Source organism: Perissodus microlepis, chromosome 20 (assembly GCF_051167445.1).
Source record: "Perissodus microlepis isolate ML-2025 ecotype Zambia chromosome 20, ASM5116744v1, whole genome shotgun sequence".
NCBI lineage: Eukaryota > Metazoa > Chordata > Actinopteri > Cichliformes > Cichlidae > Perissodus > Perissodus microlepis.
In genome coordinates, this window is record NC_140480.1 from 31513043 (window position 1) to 31532387 (window position 19345).

At 38.7% G+C, this 19345-nt stretch overlaps 1 protein-coding gene across 1 annotated transcript; it reads left to right on the forward strand.

The window, feature by feature from the left end:
• The first annotated feature begins 3040 nt into the window (after positions 1-3040).
• On the forward strand, positions 3041-17789 carry LOC146364932 (scavenger receptor cysteine-rich domain-containing protein DMBT1-like). The gene is made up of 12 exons (XM_084916412.1): positions 3041-3111; positions 7732-7809; positions 8724-9158; positions 9465-9785; positions 10661-11080; positions 11396-11716; positions 12654-13073; positions 14037-14357; positions 15224-15794; positions 16619-16732; positions 17127-17170; positions 17315-17789. Exons 1-9 carry the CDS (start codon positions 3072-3074, stop codon positions 15646-15648), a joined length of 2781 nt encoding a protein of 926 aa, XP_084772538.1. The 5' UTR covers positions 3041-3071; the 3' UTR covers positions 15649-15794; positions 16619-16732; positions 17127-17170; positions 17315-17789.
• The last annotated feature ends 1556 nt before the right edge of the window (positions 17790-19345 follow it).

The window sequence follows — 19345 nt, forward strand, 5'->3', positions numbered from 1 at the left end:
ATAATAATAAACAAAGCACCAGAACATCAGAAAACAATCCATAATGCAAAAATAAACCAAAACATAATAAACTCAAACCACTGGGCCCAACGGACCCAGAACCGTGACACCAACAGAGTAGGCAATGTTTCTTCTTCCCCTGAAACACTTGTAATAATAACTGTCATGACATTATCATTATACGAATTATCATCTGGCTTTTTTGTCTCTTTAAGTTCCTTGCAGGCTTTAGTGCCTTTCAGATTTCCATTTGTTTTTTTTACTTTTTTCCCACACAATGCTTTCATCAATATTTTTTTCAGTTATAACAAATAAATAAATAAAAATCATAATAAAAGAGCACACTACACATTTCAAAGTCAAGTACTGGGTAGTCAAAGAGCCAGATACAAATACTGTAGTTGTTTAAACTGAAAACAAAAACAAAAAAGTTATAAGAAATTCATTAATGATGCTATTGTGTCTCTGTTTCTGTGTAAATCAGCGCTCCTCTGAGCCTGGCTGCTGTGGTCAGCGTGAAATCCAGTAATTTTTTCACTGGTGCATAAAAGTGTAATGCCTTAATACCTAGTCCAGGGGTGTCTAACTCCAGTCCTCAAGGGCCGGTGTCCTGCAGGTTTTAGATCACACCACGGGTCAACACACCTGAATCAAATGATTAGTTCATTACCAGGCTTCTGGAGAACTTCAAGACATGTTGAGGAGGTAATTTAGCCACTCAAATCAGCTGTGTTGGATCAAAGACACATCTAAAACCTGCAGGAGACTGGCCCTTGAGGCCTGGAGCCGAACACCCCTGGCGCTAGTGTGTTATATTTGATACGTGTGTTTTTGTCAGTTTTTCAGACTTCAGCATCATCAGTGGGATCCCCTCCCCTCCAAAAAACAAACAAACAAATTTAAGTAAATTGCACAATACAGTTTGTAAGTACCTTGATCTAGTGGGCTAAATATGCACATTCAGCCCGTCCTCTCCCACAGCAAGGCACATATCTACCTGCTTCTTTACACATAATATTATGCAAAATGAATTACAGAGGAAGAAGAGAGAGAATAAAAATATGTTTAGTATCTTTCATCTCATTGCATTAGTTTAATTGTTGCTGTTCACACTTATCAACTTTGATTCAATCAAAAAATCAGATCAGCTAAATTTACCATGCAATACACACAGCAGTAGTCAAAGTTCACATCTATTCCATAGATGAAAGTAAAAAGCGGAAGTGAAAAGTGTTTAATAGTTGCACAGTATGAATGTGAAATGTGATAATGTTGCTCTGTGTATTCTGAATGTGTAAAACGGCAATTATTTACAAAACACTGTCAAAGTCTCTCACTGTCTTGATGACAGCTTTTTGCTGATCATGTTAACCATTATTATTGCCAGAAATAGTACCCGCATCAGTATGTGTCCTCTATAGAGTGATCAGTGGGCTCAAATGTGACAAATTTCTTATGAGAAATGGCAAACAACATTTCTCTAGAAACTTGTAAAACCAAACAGCATGTATGCTCTCTATATAGTTCGATCACTTCAAAACTCAATTTCTGTTATTGACAACTGTGTCATCAGGTTTCTACAACATCTCACTGCTAACGTATTTTCCGCACTATAAGGCGCACTTAAAATCCTGTGATTTTAATTTTCAACAGTGTATCTTATAATCCAGTGCGCGTAATGTATGAATTCTGGTTGTGCTTACTGACCTCAAACTAATTTTATGTGGTACACGCCGCTCAAAAATCTGTCAAAAAATTATTTAGTACAGCTTTTTAAGCTACGAAGCCGCACTGCTTGATGGATGATAGTAGCTTGTAAATTTGTTTGAAATTTGAAACAACATTTATGAGAGATGTACTTTGCTAGGCTCACATTACAAAATGATGTAGAAAGTAAAGTTTTTAACATAACATGTGTCATGGTCCTGGGTCTTTGACCCAGTATTTTGTATTTCTTCTTTATCTTTAATTGTATTCCATTTGATTCTTAGTTTATTTGCTGTTTAGTTTTCACCTTGATGTATTTCCTTTCTATTTATTTCCCAGTTACAGGCACTTGTTTGATGCTCTAAGTTTAGTCTTTAGGTTTAATAATTATAGTTATCTACTTCTACTTTCTACTCTCAGGTTCCCTTGTTCTTTTTCTAGACTTCATCTCATATTCAAGCTTCCCATTATGTTATTTCCTGTTTTATTATGATATAAATATACACAGGATAACTAGAGGAAGGAAAACAGGTGGAAACACAGTTGGAACTAGCTACTCACTAAAGATACAGAGGAAGCATAACTGAAAACAGTGATCATAGGAAGAGAGAATATCAAAATAAAACAGGAAGTAACAGACTGAGAGTCAGACTAAGACTTGTGGGCTTGACTGTGAGACTGCAGAGAAACAGACACTGAGTTATGACAGACCAGAAAGAGAGGAAGGACACACCAAACACGGAGACAAGATATTGCAAGCAGATTTACTGACTTGGTCATTGGTTCAGAAGCAGTCTCTAAGACTCATAATTTGAAGTCAGTAGGTGGCCACAGCTTGTTTTCTTGGCACACTTTAGGTATTTGATAACTAATGAGTCAAGGTTTTAATGCTCGGCCTGTGAGCTCTTCCTGATCCTGTGCATCCCTTTATGTCCTCAGCTTTGAATCTTTGAATTCGACATTGGTGCAAAACTTCTCTCTGTGTGCCTGTCTACAGCTTGGTATATCTTTTAATCACTGCTGTTTTGGACAGAAAATGGACAGGAAGTGTTTTCACTGTTTGACATGTTGAAACTACAGTACTGCAAGATGATAAATTAATATTTTGCAATTCAATAAAACACAAACAGCCTGTTTTCAGTAGAGAGTAAATGAAGAAAACCAAAGAATATTTAAATTTTGAGGGATAACTTGAAAAGATATAACTTTAATTCATACACAGTTATTCTTTGACTGTGCAGTTGGTACACCGTTAAGCAGAGGGGAGGAGTCAGAAGGAGGGGACATAAGAACAAGAGAAGTAAGCAGTTCCTGGTGTGCAAGTAAAAAAGAAAAAAGCAACATTAACCCATCAGTGACTCAAGATGAAAGTCTATCACATTTTGATCTGCTTCATCCTCCTAAGTGAGTAAATTCTCATCTCTAATATTCAGTGTTACTTGTCTTTCTTTTCGTTTCCCATGAATTAATCCTTAAACTTTGTTCATTTTTAAACACTAACTGCTTCAGCAGTTCAGGTATTCAGCCTTTCTTCATTTTATTTATTCGGCGTTGAAAATAGGTCAGCAGTGAACCACGACATACACCACTTCCAAGTACATTAAAAGTAAAAGATAACTTAATATAAATAAATATAAACCTGCCAGGAGTAAGTTCGTATCATTTCTTTTAGCACAACTGCTATGTGCTAGTTATGGTGTGTTCTTTCATCCCTGTTTCATCCCCAGAAATTATTTTTCAGATTGCTGTTGTTTTTCCTCCAGTATAAAAAGATAAACTCAGAACAATTTCCACTGCTCAAAAAACTTTTAATTAGAGTATAGCATCAAGTTAATTAAACCTCTGGCTTATTAATCTGGTTAGTTAAGTAGCAGCAGGGTATATTAATCAGTTTAAGCTGCTTTGACTTCTTCCATACCATGCAGGGGTCTGTCCTTTCATGATGGTTCTTCTCCTTGTGCCTCTTCTTTCTTGTGTTTCTGCTGCCTGAGGTACAGTATGAGGAGTAACGGAATACATGTACTGCCGTTACGTATTTAAAATACAAAATATGAGTAACTGTATTCCGTTACAGTTACCATTTAGAAGGGTGGTATTCAGAATACAGTTACTTTGTTGTAATAAATGGATTACACGGCGGTCTTTTCCTGTTTCATATATTAGGCTATGCCCTCTCTATTTTTGGTAATTCCACATCGGTGGAAACCCAAACCAAACACGCATTAAGAGGCTCTAAGGCCTATGTCTCAATCTGACGGCCCATGTCACCCCTACTTGCGGCATAATGACGTGAAGAAATATTTTTAAAAGTTATTCAAAAATTGATTTAATATGACAGCAATAGGCAGAGTGTTACAGGCATAGCCCTAAAGAATCTAGCTACGAGCTGGACACGGAACCAGACGCAGAACTCGACGTATTAGCCAGAGGTCCCTTTATGGTTTTACGGCTTTATGGTTCGGAGCTTCAAACCTGTTTTATATAGTTTTCTATACGAGATCGCTGCAAAAAAGTGGAGCCTTACCTAATGTCCACCCTACTGTTACTCATTTTATATTAAGATTTAAAAATTTTGTTGTCACAGCGGGGTGCGCCAGTGTGAAGATGACCCAAAAGCAGACACGGTGGAGACAGAACCAAGTTTCCAAATATAAAGCGAGCCTTTATTGTGGCTGATGGCATGAGAACAACACTAGAGACACACTGAAACTGGGAAAACTAAGGAGACTAAGAACACTGTGTAAACTAAAAGACTATGACACTCTGTGAAAGAGCTATAAAAAACTATGAACACAGAGTAACTAGGAATGCTATGAAACACAGTGAAACAACGAGGGAAAGCTATGAAGTCGGTGGCGAGGATAACAGACGACCTGACAAAGAACAGTTAGAGACAAAGGACTTAAATATACACATGACGTGATCAGGGGAAGTGGAGACACATGAGGAAGCAGCTGAGTAGGATGAACATAATAATGCACAGGAAATGTAAACTAAAACACAAAGACATGAAAACTGGACTTTCAAAATAAACAGGAAAACATGACAAGACGCAGGCTTACATGAACTTGACAACATTAAACAGGCAGGCAAGAAACATAACAATAACACCTAATAAACAGCAAGGGGAACTTTAACACAGGAGAAGATGACACAAAGAAATTAAGAAGCAAAGGACTAACAGCAACCTAGAAATTAACTGGATGAGCTAAGCTGAAACTAGAACACAAATGAATACAAAATGACACATTAACAACTCACATACTGGGTCACACGACCCAGTACCGTGACATTAGTTAGTATTGATATGGCGAATAACCTTAAGTAATAGTAATAAATCACACTGCAATAATACATTTGTGTAATTGTAAAAAGCATGATAATATATGAACTAATCCAAAGTATTCCGAATACGTTACTCTCATTGAGTAACGTAACGGAATACGTTACAAAATACATTTTGGGGCATGTATTCTGTAATCTGTAGTGGAATACATTTTAAAAGTAACCTTCCCAACACTGCTGAGGTATTCATTAAGCACAAGGTTGGTTATGGCCATCTTCCTGATATATTCGTGGATATTTGTTGTCTTATCCTGAACAGCGGTTCTGACACTCACCAGTCCTTGGCCTCCTTCCTTCCGTCTTGGGGTGAAACCCTCCATCCATGATCTAGAACCTTTCTTATCTTGATGTCAGTGGCTTCTATCTCCTCCTTTGGCCATCTTATTATCCTAGCAGGGTATGTGATCACGGGCAGGATATAGGTATTGATTGCCCGAATCTTGTTCTTTCTATTACAGCTGACTTCTCAGGACTTGCCTGACCCTCTGCAGGTATTTGGTGGTTGCAGCTTACCTGCGGCCTCTTTGTGGTTCCTATTTTCCTGTGGGGATTCCTAGATACTTGTTGCCAATGTTACCATCTAGTAGTACAATCCCCTCAGTTCTGACTACCTTACAACTACACTTCTCCAATCCGAATTGCATTCCAATGTCGTTGCTGTGTATCCTGGTGGTGCTCTGTCTACCAGTAGCTGGTGCTTTGCTCCTTTGGTATTCTTCCCAATTCCTTTATGTGTCTTTTTGAGGAATGTGCCTGTTCATCTTAGCCGCTGTGATGCCTGACAGGAGCTTCCATCTGGTACTGAGGCAGGTTCTGGCAGACCCTTGGGGATCAAGACTGTCAGGCCTTCAGTTAGCCATTCTTGGTGTCTCTTATTAACTAGCAGCTGGTTCATTTGTACTGCGAGACGCTCATGGAGTGCAAGAAGATTCTTCAGCCAGTAATTGTGAATCATGTCGGGGCCTGGTGATGTCCAATTCTTCATTCTGGAGACACTTTCTTGGATGTCTGCCAATGTGATGGTTACTGGACCATGCTCGGGTCCAGTAATGGTAGTGCTCATGAGCTTTGCAGTTATGTGTTGTGCGCTTATCACATATGCACCTCCAGTATTGCTATGTCTCCAGCCTTGGTGGTGTTGTTCTTATATTCCCATGGCACTACGACTACACCTTGGATGGTTCTGTGGAGAACAACTGGTTTATTCTCCTGCCTTCTGTTTTTCTGGTATACCTCTTTGCTCGGCAGTTTCACAGCTTGCTGTACTTGTTAGGCACCTTCTTCATTCTACCTTTCTGTAGTCTAGTCTCTTTCTCCATGGAGGGTACTGCTCCTTGTGGCTGATCACTCACTGATCACTGCTGCTTTGGTCAACTGGTTAGTCTCGGTAATTGTGGCAGCGCTGCATTCACATCATCTGGTACAGCGGTCCCCAACCTTTTTGTGCCCGACAATATATTTTCACGGACCGGCCTTTAAGGTGTTGCGGATAAATACAACAAAATAAAACTAGTACCGGTACCGAAAAAAAGAAGATTTATTCATAACACACGTGAAAAGACCCAGGGAAACCGAGTTAACGATAAAAACGATAACAAAATAATGTTGAAAACCGATAAAAACCCTGAAAACCATACTTTTCACACCTGAGCCTCAACTCTCGCGGCCCGGTACCAAACGACTCACGGACCGGTACCGGTCCGAGGCCCGGGGGTTGGGGACCACTGATATAGTAGATCCTCAGAGGGTACTTCACGTAGCCTTGGTAATAGGCTACGGAGGGTCCAGGTTTCAAGTTTCGCCATGATGCCATCTTTCAGGTCAGTTCCTCTCACAATGCGTCGTCTTCAATCGAACTTGGGGCTTGGTACCCAAACTCAGGTGGGGGTGATGATGATATCTCCTCCCTGACCTGACGTCCTGGTGCCGCTTGCCGTAACATTGTGTTGTACCTCATCAATCTCTAGCCATGAGAGCAGTACCTTCTTCCGAATTTTATAACACTGAGCTACTAGTTGTTTCACCATCAATCTGGATACTGGGTATCGATGATTCCATAGGTCCCTTGTCCTACTCATGTAACCCCTTCTGCTGGGGTTACTTGTGCAGTAGCATTCCAACAGCGCCCAATTTTCATCTCTTGCGCACTTATACCATCTTCTTCTAGTAGCCCACTTCTCATCAGTGTGTCCTGGTTACTCTGTCTCTCGCTCATTCTTGGTTAGCATGCGGGGGTCTAGCCTAGGGACGCTTACTGGATACAGTAACCCATGACTCCCATTCCAAAGGCATGTAGTCTTACCACTACACTATCCAGCTGCAACACAACAAAAATAAATAAATAAATACCCAAGTTCAAATGTTTAAACAAGTTAAAAAGCCTAATTTAACAAGTGTACAAAAAGCTGAAGAAGATGTCATCACAAACAAACTCAAATCCTAATTTCTTCTTCACAACCTTTTAACATAATCTTTATCAGTAGATGGTTTGTGTAGGGAAGGATCACAAAGTTTTGATTTTTGCAAATTCAAATAATTAAGTGAAAATAGTTTAACAACTAATTTTAAAACTTTATCACAATAAAATAAAGTAAATATTCAATTAAAGTATAAATATTATATTTTAATGTAGTATTTAACAGGACAATAGTAACTACTGATTGTTTATCTTTTTAACAGATCTTCAGGATGGAATCACTTGTCTTGCCAATCCAGAAACTCCCAACCATACAGAAATGGAAGGACAAAACACCACAGGTGGATGTTGGGCTGTAGCACAGAACTCAGGGCCCAATATATAAGCATTCCCTGAGTGCCCAATCCTTTCTTTATTGATATCTTTTATGCATCTTCTGCTTTTGGGGGAATGGGGAAAATTCACTTCCTCTTGTTCTTGTTCTTGTTCATTATTATTATTATTATTATTATTATTATTATTATTATTATTATTATTATATTTTGGCTGAATTTTAGCCATTTTCTGGTACTTTACTTTTACAGATTTCTACTTGAGATTTTATAAAATGATCTGTGGTCAGTTCAACACCTTGGAAAATTTAAATTGTTCACCTTACGATTTTTTATTTATTTACTTATTTTTTGCCAGAAAACCTTGGAATCTATGTTGTTAAATCTGTCCCAGGCTTCACACACTCTTGTACTCCAAATTGCCACCAATGCACCATCATAATGTGAAAGTGCGTGATAGTCAGAAATGTGCTTAAAGCAAAGAATAAAAGTGAGATGTATAAACTCAAACAGGTGTGGATCCTATACTCCAGTATTTTGCAAAATGTGCAGTCCTTGGAAAGGCAATTGCTGCAGTTGCTATTTTGGTGATATTCGGTGCGTAATTTGATAATTCATACAACCAATATCATGCTTGCAAGAGGCAAAACATGACATAAACCCTGTGGACCAGAGTGTCTATTACTGCGTAATACTGGTCAAACCTGCTGTGGAAACTATTTCATCTACAACCTTGTGTAGCCAGTCATATGAAAGCATGCATACTGTGTTGGAACTGCAACATTTTTCATGTGGGTGCGCTGAAGCAAATCACTTATTTTTGTTATGTTGTTCTTAAAATAAACTGTTTATAAAAAATATGGTTCAACCATCATTGCTGCACTACTATTATTCATTTGTATTTCTTTTTCAATGTCAAACAGAAGTGAACTCAATAGATCTGGGCTTTGGTTTATCCACAACCACTTCAAGACCGCAGACCTCTCCATCCGTTCCGGTTAATGTCACTGGTTCAACAGCAGTGGACAACAGCACAGCAGTTGAGGGGGAGGTCCGCTTGGTAAATAGGGGTTATGGCTCCTGCTCTGGCAGGGTGGAGATCTTCCACAGTGGGCAGTGGGGGACAGTGTGTGATGATTCCTGGGGCCTGGAGGATGCTCAGGTGGTATGCAGGCAGCTGGGCTGTGGTAGGGTCCTGTCTATACCAACTAATACACAAATTGGACAAGGCACAGGAACCATCTGGATGGATGATGTGGCATGCACAGGGAGGGAATCCAAGCTTTCTGAGTGTCGACACTCAGGGTTTGGATCTCACAACTGCCGCCACAGTGAAGATACTGGTGTCATCTGTCAAGGTAAATTTGAGAAGGTGGCAAGCCCTAGGTTCCACCTGTTTGACTGTATGTCCCTGATATAATTTCAACTGGTCACTGGTTTTCAGTGACCAACTATTATATAATTATTTTTACTTTACACTACAATATTTTACCTACAGGCTCTTTGAAATTGAATACTACCATTTTGTTAAACATTCAAGTGGAAGGAAAGTATAGTTTAAACTAGGTAGTTTGCAATGTTGATCTACAGTATACAGTGACTTATCATAAAAATTATTATTGAGTCCTGGATTTTATATTTGTATGTATTTCTTTTTAACACAGAAATTCAAGTAAATGTTCGTTTGGTTAATGGAGGAAATGGCTCCTGCTCTGGCAGGGTGGAGATCTTCCACAGTGGGCAATGGGGGACAGTGTGTGATGATTCTTGGGGCCTGGAAGATGCTCAGGTGGTATGTAGGCAGCTGGGTTGTGGTAGGGTCCTCTCTGCACCAACTAATAAACAATTTGGACAAGGCACAGGGCCTATCTGGATGGATGAGGTTGGATGCACAGGCTGGGAAATCAACCTATTCGAGTGTCGACACTCAGGATTAGGATCTCATGACTGCAGCCACAAAGAAGACGCCGGTGTCATCTGTGAAGGTAAATTTGAGAAGGTGGCATCACTGAGGTTACATTTTTTTACTCTGTGTCTATGCTGCAAAGCTTATTATACAATAATAGAAATATTATGTATTATTTACATTAAAGTCTGCTACCGACAGGTTTTGTTATATTAAATATTTTGTCATTAAACATCAATATTTGTCAATCATTAGAGCGCCACCTAGATGTAAGAGAACATATCATGTTATATACTTTAGCATACTCCTCCTCAGAAGCTGACTACATCCATCTCAAATGTGGTCAGAAAAATTACCTTAAGCTTTTTTCTGAATGCAAAAATTATGGGTGTTTATATAATGATGTCCTCTAGTGGCAGATAATTCACCACAAAACATGAAGTTATTGTTAAGGGAGAAGGAAAACTTGAATATTCATAAAACTTGGTTGAAGCATCCATGATTCTGTTGGTTCTCCTGAAATATTTCATTGAAACAACCCAATCACTGCATTTTAGTTAAACTCATGAAATTTAGATGCATCGTTTATTACTGAAAAACAAAAAACAAATACTTCTTTGGCAATAACCTGGGCCCAACAGGACGTCCACCTATTAATTTAAGTTGATATTATACTGGTGGTTCCATTATTGTCTCTTCAATTAAGAAAATCCTGCAGAACATTTAATGAAATCAAGATAATCTTTCATTCGTTTCATCTACAGACTTTTTATTTGAGACTTTTTATTTGAGCAGTACAGCAAATGTCTTTACTTTGAAATACCACATAAAACTGTTAAAACTCAAATGTGTAATGTCAAATTTGTCTCTGAATTGATACATTTTGTTGTTCTCAAACTGTTTCACAGCTGTACAATTATTATTTACTTGTATTTCTTTGTTAATTGCAAACAGACCCTGGATTTCCTTATCCCACACCTGCTTCAAGAACACAGACCTCTCCAGCTTTTCGGGTTAATGTCACTGGTTCAACAGCAGTGGACAACAGCACAGCAGTTGAGGGGGCGGTCCGCCTGGTAAATAGGGGTTACGGCTCCTGCTCTGGCAGGGTGGAGATCTTCCACAGAGGCCAGTGGGGGACAGTGTGTGATGATTCTTGGGGCCTGAAGGATGCTCAGGTGGTATGTAGGCAGCTGGGCTGTGGTAGGGTCCTCTTAGCATCAACTAATGCACGATTTGGACAAGGCACAGGGCCCATCTGGATGGATGATGTGCAATGCACAGGCTGGGAATCCAACCTATTCGAGTGTCGCCACTCAGGGTTAGGATCTCACGACTGCGGCCACACTGAAGATGCCGGTGTCATCTGTGAAGGTAAATTTGAGAAGTAGGATTCACTTAGGTGTCCACCTGTTGGACCTTTTGTCCCCGATAAAATTTTAACTGAGAGGTTTTAAGCCACAAACAATTACTGTAAAAAACTAGTGTTTTGTTGACACTAAATTTTGTTACCCATAGGCTCTTTGACATTAAATAATTCCATTCTGTTAAACATTTAAAAATGAAGGAAAGCGTTGGTTAAAATAGGTAGATTGCAATGTTGATCTGCAGTTTACAGTGAATCGTCCCAAAATAATTATTGAGTCCTTGCATTTCTTTATTTTTTGTATGTATTTCTTTTTAAAACAGAAACTCAAGGGAATGTTCGCTTGGTTAATGGAGGACATGGCTCCTGCTCTGGCAGGGTGGAGATCTTCCACAGAGGCCAGTGGGGGACAGTGTGTGATGATTCTTGGGGCCTGGAGGATGCTCAGGTGGTATGTAGGCAGCTGGGCTGTGGTAGGGTCCTCTCAGCACCAACTAATGCACGATTTGGACAAGGCACAGGGCCCATCTGGATGGATGAGGTGACATGCACAGGCTGGGAAATCAACCTATTCGAGTGTCGACACTCAGGGTTAGGATCTCACAACTGTGGCCACAATGAAGATGCCGGTGTCATCTGTCAAGGTAAATTTGAGAAGGTGGCATCACTGAGGTTACATTTTTTTACTCTGTGTCTATGCTGCCAGGTTTATTATACAATAATAGAAATATTATGTTTTATTTACATTAAAGTCTGCTACCGACAGGTTTTGTTATATTAAATATTTTGTCATTAAACATCAATATTTGTCAATCGTTAGAGAACCACCTAGATGTAAGAGAACATATCATGTTATATACTTTAGCATACTCCTCCTCAGAAGTTGACTACATCCATCTCAAATTTGGTCAGAAAAATTACCTTGATTTCCTCTGAATGCAAAAAATAAGGGTTTTCATATAATGATGTCCTCTGGTGGCAGATAATTCACCATGAAACATGAAGCTATTTTTAAGGGAGAAGGAATATTCATAAAACTTGGTTGAAACGTCCATGATTCTGTTGGTTCTCGTGAAATATTTCATTGAAACAACCCAATCACTGCATTTCAGCTACAGTCATGAAATTTAGATGCATCATTTATTATTGAAAAACAAAAAAAAATAGTTCTTTGGGCAATAACCTAGGCCCAGCAGGACGTCCACCTATTAATTTAAGTTGATATTATACTGATGTTTCCATTATTGTCTCTTCAATTAACAAATTCTTGCAGAACATTTAAAAAGATCAAGATAATCTTTCATTCATTTCATCTACAGACTTTATATTTGAGTTTTTGCTGGGAGGGTTTCTCTGTGAAATTACAGCAAATGTCTTTATTTCGCAATACCACATAAAACTGTTAAAACTCAAAAGTGTAATGTCAAATTTGTCTCTGAATTGATACATTTTAAATATGAGTACACGCTAACAAATTAATTAAAAAACAATCTAGTTTTCAAACTGTTTTTAACGAAATTGGTTCAGCACAGCTGCACTGTTATTATTATTTATGTGTATTTCTTTGTTAATTGTAAACAGATCCTGGATTTCCTTATTCCACACCTGCTTCAAGAACACAGACCTCTCCAGCTTTTCGGGTTAATGTCACTGGTTCAAAAGCAGGGGACAACAGCACAGCAGTTGAGGGGGAGGTCCGCCTGGTAAATAGCAATTATGGCTCCTGCTCTGGCAGGGTGGAGATCTTCCACAGTGGCCAGTGGGGGACAGTGTGTGATGATTCTTGGGGCCAGGAGGATGCTCAGGTGGTATGTAGGCAGCTGGGCTGTGGTAGGGTCCTCTCTGCACCAACTAATGCACGATTTGGACAAGGCACAGGGCCCATCTGGATGGATGAGGTGTCATGCACAGGCAGGGAATCCAACCTATTCGAGTGTCGCCAGTCAAGGTTAGGATCTCACAACTGCGGCCACAATGAAGACGCTGGTGTCATCTGTGAAGGTAAATTTGAGAAGGTGGATGGACTCAAGTTTGTACCTGTTTGACTGTTTGTCCCTGATAAAATTTTAACTGAGAGGTTTTCAGTGACCAACTATTACACATTTATATTCACTTTATACTAAAATATTTTACCTACACGCTCTTCGATATTGAATGCTTCAATTTTGTTAAACATTTAAAGTTGAAGGAATGTGGAGTTTAAATTGGGTAATTTGCAATGTTAATTAAATTCAATTCAATTCAATTTTATTTATATAGCGCCAAATCACAACAAAAGTCGCCTCAAGGCGCTTCATAGATACAGAGAAAAACCCAACAATCATATGACCCCCTATGAGCAAGCACTTTGGCGACAGTGGGAAGGAAAAACTCCCTTTTAACAGGAAGAAACCTCCGGCAGAACCAGGCTCAGGGAGGGGCGGCCATCTGCTGCGACCGGTTGGGGTGAGAGAAGGAAGACAGGATAAAAGACATGCTGTGGAAGAGAGACAGAGGTTAATAACAGATATGATTCAATGCAGAGAGGTCTATTAATACATAGTGAGTGAGAAAGGTGACTGGAAAGGAAAAACTCAATGCATCTTGGGAATCCCCCGGCAGCCTACGTCTATTGCAGCATAACTAAGGGAGGATTCAGGGTCACCTGGTCCAGCCCTAACTATATGCTTTAGCAAAAAGGAAAGTTTTAAGCCTAATCTTAAAAGTAGAGATAGTTTCTGTCTCCCGAATCCAAACTGGAAGCTGGTTCCACAGAAGAGGGGCCTGAAAACTGAAGGCTCTGCCTCCCATTCTACTTTTAAATACTCTAGGAACAACAAGTAGGCCTGCAGAGCGAGAGCGAAGTGCTCTAATAGGGTGATATGGTACTACAAGGTCATTAAGATAAGATGTTAATCTGCAGTTTATAATTATCATTGTATTCTTGCATTTCTTTATTTTTGTATGTATTCCCTTTTATCACAAAAACTCAAGGGAATGTTCGCTTGGTTAATGGAGGACATGGCTCCTGCTCTGGCAGGGTGGAGATCTTCCACAGAGGCCAGTGGGGGACAGTGTGTGATGATTCTTGGGGCCTGGAGGAAGCTCAGGTGGTATGTAGGCAGCTGGGCTGTGGTAGGGTCCTCTCAGCACCAACTAATGCACGATTTGGACAAGGCACAGGGCCCATCTGGATGGATGAGGTTGGATGCACAGGCAGGGAATCCAACCTGTTTGAGTGTCGACACTCAGGGTTAGGATCTCACAACTGTGGCCACAATGAAGATGCCGGTGTCATCTGTCAAGGTAAATTTGAGAAGGTGGCATCACTGAGGTTACATTTTTTTTACTCTGTGTCTATGCTGCCAGGTTTATTATACAATAATAGAAATATTATGTTTTATTTACAATAAACTGTGCTACCCACATGTGTTGTTGTAATAAATATTTTGTCATTAAACATCAATATTTATTAATCGTTAGAGCACCACCTAGATGTAAGAGAACATATCATGTTATATACTTTAGCATACTCCTCCTCAGAAGTTGACTACATCCATCTCAAATATGGTCAGAAAAATTACCTTGATTTCCTCTGAATGCAAAAAATAAGGGTTTTCATATAATGATGTCCTCTGGTGGCAGATAATTCACCATGAAACATGAAGCTATTTTTAAGGGAGAAGGAATATTCATAAAACTTGGTTGAAGCATCCATGATTCTGTTGGTTCTCCTGAAATATTTCATTGAAACAACCCAATCACTGCATTTTAGTTAAACTCATGAAATTTAGATGCATCGTTTATTACTGAAAAACAAAAAACAAATACTTCTTTGGCAATAACCTGGGCCCAACAGGACGTCCACCTATTAATTTAAGTTGATATTATACTGGTGGTTCCATTATTGTCTCTTCAATTAAGAAAATCCTGCAGAACATTTAATGAAATCAAGATAATCTTTCATTCGTTTCATCTACAGACTTTTTATTTGAGACTTTTTATTTGAGCAGTACAGCAAATGTCTTTACTTTGAAATACCACATAAAACTGTTAAAACTCAAATGTGTAATGTCAAATTTGTCTCTGAATTGATACATTTTGTTGTTCTCAAACTGTTTCACAGCTGTACAATTATTATTTACTTGTATTTCTTTGTTAATTGCAAACAGACCTTGGATTTCCTTATTCCACACCTGCTTCAAGAACACAGACCTCTCCAGCTTTTCGGGTTAATGTCACTGGTTCAGCAGCAGTGGACAACAGCACAGCAGTTGAGGGGGAGGTCCGCCTGGTAAATAGGGGTTACGGCTCCTGCTCTGGCAGGGTGGAGATCTTCCACAGAGGCCAGTGGGGGACAGTGTGTGATGATTCTTGGGGCCAGGAGGATGCTCAGGTGGTATGTAGGCAGCTGGGCTGTGGTAGGGTCCTCTTAGCATCAACTAATGCACGATTTGGACAAGGCACAGGGCCCATCTGGATGGATGATGTGCAATGCACAGGCTGGGAATCCAACCTATTCGAGTGTCGCCACTCAGGGTTAGGATCTCACGACTGCGGCCACACTGAAGATGCCGGTCCTCTCCATGCCAACTAATACACAATTTGGACAAGGCACAGGGCCTATCTGGATGGATGATGTGGCATGCACGGGAAGAGAAGCCAACTTGCCTGAGTGCCACCACTCAGGGTTAGGATCTCATGACTGCAGCCACAAAGAAGATGCTGGTGTCATCTGTGAAGGTAAATTTGAGCAGCTGGAGAGTTTATTTTACCAATATGGAAATATTATGTTTGATCTACATTAACCTCCTAAGACCACGGCATGCATTTTTAATTTCTCTTTGATATTTGGGCATATCGGGGCCCGATGAATGCAAAAATAAAGAATTACCAGATTTTTTTTTTTTTTTTTTTACCTTATTTTTGTTTTTAAGAAAAGTAAGAGCCACATCTGAGGATATTCGTTTGAAATGTTGATAGAACAGTAGCAGTATAATGTCCTTGTTCGTGGATATGTAAATGGCCCTTGCAGAGCAAAATTGAGTATTTTGGTCTAAATAACCCAAAAAGTGATGTTCGCATATGTGGACGCCAGGTCCTAGGAGGTTAAAGGTTTATCTACAAGTTTTATTGCATTAAATATTTTTTCTTTCACAGCCCTTTTGTTCCTGCTTCTTTTACTGTTGTCATTTATATAAATTAATCTTGAGATGAAATTTACATCTCAGCTGCGATTTACTCCTTTCAGGTTATTTTCAGCTCACTTTTCATTGAATCGTATCAGTTCCCCATCCCCAACATCAGTTTTAACGAGACTACTGAATTTAAGGTTATGGCTCTCTTCTCACTAAGGGAGTTTAGTCTGCAGAGTAGATTTCTTAAAAACAGTAATTAATTAAAATATTTCAAATGCTACATTTTAATATGTAGTTGCTCTTTATAAGAAAACATCTCATATTCAAAATCTTTCTGCCATTTTCAAAATTTATATTGATGTTTTTTCTATGTAATTTTAACCAATAACTTTTATAAGTGACGTTATTTAATTGTCCCATTTTATTCAGTCTCTCATACAGGTTTCTCTCCGCTTTTGGTTATTGTATCTGTGGTAGTGGCAGTTCTTCTGTTGCTTCTTGTTCTTTTGCTCGTCTACAAAAAGACGGCAACGGGCTATCGTGGTGAGTTCTGATCCAGCCTTATATGCTTTTTTAAAGAATTATTAATCAAAAGGATTTTATGTGGCTCCATAGTGTAGTGGTTTACACAATTGTTCAGCAAGGGAAAGGTTACTACTTCAACTCCAGCCGGAGTCACAAATCATTCTTGGGATTGTGTCGGGAATGGCATCTAGTGTAAAAACTGACAAATTAAACATGTGCAGCTTCCTGTTTTTGTGGCCCCTTCTGAACAAGAGGTCAGACAAAAGTAGTATTTTTTTTTAAATTAAGTATTCTCGTGGAATCGTTTGACTGCTAACCTGCCCCACTTCTTTTCCAACAGGATAAGATCCGACCTAACACCACAAAAATGAGCAAAGCTATAACATAACACGTCTTTGTCTCTTTTCTGTAGGTTTCTCTAGGTATAGAAGAAACTCAACCCAAAGCCAAACTGAGGTGATTCATTTATATTTGTTTAATTTCACTGTCATTTGTACGCTCTTTATGCTGCACTGTGAAGAAATAAACACATTTCACTGGTTCATAAAAAGTTCAGAATTCTGAATTTTGTTGTTTTTTGCTTGTTTGTTTTTTCCCCAGATTGCTCTTACTGAAAAATATTCTACAGTCTCCACACATAAAGTCTCGACCAACTAGAGCGTTGATCCAGCCAGCAGGAACCAGGACCAAACCTACTGGACTCTACTGTCACACACACTAAATAGCAAATTCTCATACATTCCTTCCGATGAATAGAAATGTGTTTGGGGGTTTCATGTCTTATCTAGAACCATGGTCAATTGTTCTGTAAGAACTAACCATGTCACTTCCCTTGCCCTTACTAGGCCAGACCAGTAACACTGACACTGGCCAGTCAGGCACATAAAACATACATAAAAGCAAGGATGAGTTGACTCAGAATCCATTTGTTAGGCTTGTCATTGTTATCCTCTCCACAGCATTAATAATGGCCATCAACAGTGGCCTGCGCAGAAACGAACATGGATGGATGGCTACAATAAGAGATACGAATAAACTTTATTATCCCACATGTGAAATTTAATTTGTACAAATAGTGCTGTGCTTAGAAGTATTCACACAATAAAGCCAGCACCAAAATTCAATTAATAAATATAATAATAATTTATTCATTCATTCATTCCATTTCATTTCATTTCATTTCATTTCATTTATTTATTTATTTATTTATTTATTTATTTATTTATTTATTTATTTATTTATTTATTTATTTCACACTTGGTCAACAGTTTCCACAGTTAGTTCTTTCAAGCAAACCAACTACACTTTCTGTCAGTAAAGCACTGCAACCACGTGTGAAAAGGAGCAGGCAGAAGAATATATTCTTATTAAACCCTGCCCCCTATCTACAATCCAACTTATATTGCAAGTGGGCACCAAAAGTCAAGGAACAAACTAACATTAACACTTATTTCCAGTCCTAACTCAAACCAAACAACAATTTACAATCTGAATATACCACTCCACATAGTAACAAGGAGAAAAGATAAGTAAATAAAATAAATGAAACAAAAAATAATGGATCCTTATTCAATTAACTCCAATTTCATTCACATTCTTCATATTGAGTTATCGTTTTAGACATGTAACACTTTTTAAAACAATGTAAAATTATACAACTCTTTAAATTATAATGAAGAGAGTTCCACAGTTGTATACCCCTAACCGTTGGACTCATTAATCTTTGTGTTGTCCTAGCTAGCTGATGCTTAAAATAAAATTTATCAATGATAGTTTCCCATAATAAAACTTCAGGAAACATTTAAGTACAGGATGATGTGGCTCCAGAGCTTTCAAAGTGCACTGAGTCCTTATGTGCAAAAGATGCTGGGATTGATGAGAGCTTTTAGCAGTTTGTTTTACAGTCCCTGAGGGTAAAAACTCAAGCTCTGAAAAAACTGGATAAAGGATGAATCATTAAAACTTTTAGGAGCCTGATAAACAACAATTTTGTAATATTTTGTTTGGTGAGACTAGTGCTCTTTGTTTCCTATCATTGTCATAGCACTTTTGACTTTACTGTAAGTAAGCCACACCAACTGCTATCCCATATCTAATCAAACTTTCAAGCATTGTATTATAAAAAAAATCCTTAGATCTCACTTCAAACATTTTGAGCCTGTGAAGAAAATTGAGTCCGGGCTTATTTCTCACTAAAAAAATAAATCTACATGTACTTCCCATATACCCTTAGGGTGAAATATTATTTCTTTAGTTTTATCAGTGTTCCAAATAAAACGATGATGATGACACCACTGCTGATGCACAGTCATTTGCGTGCAGAAGACTTAAAATAGCATTATCATCAGAGAATTTGACAGCCAACTACTAGTGCAGTTATCACTATAGTGATTAGCATGCATGGTGAAAAGGAGAGGGCAAAGTCACAAAAATTGAATCATTTAACTTGTTGTGACCTGCTAGTCAAGAGGGATAAAAAACATTTGATAATTAAGGCACATTTAAGAGTTTTGGGCCTGCAGGTGTGGACGAACAATCAAATGCAGAACTAAAATCAACAAATAGAATCTGATCATAGGCTTTTGGATCTTCTGAATGCTTCCTTTATTAAATGAATGATATTTATCATGG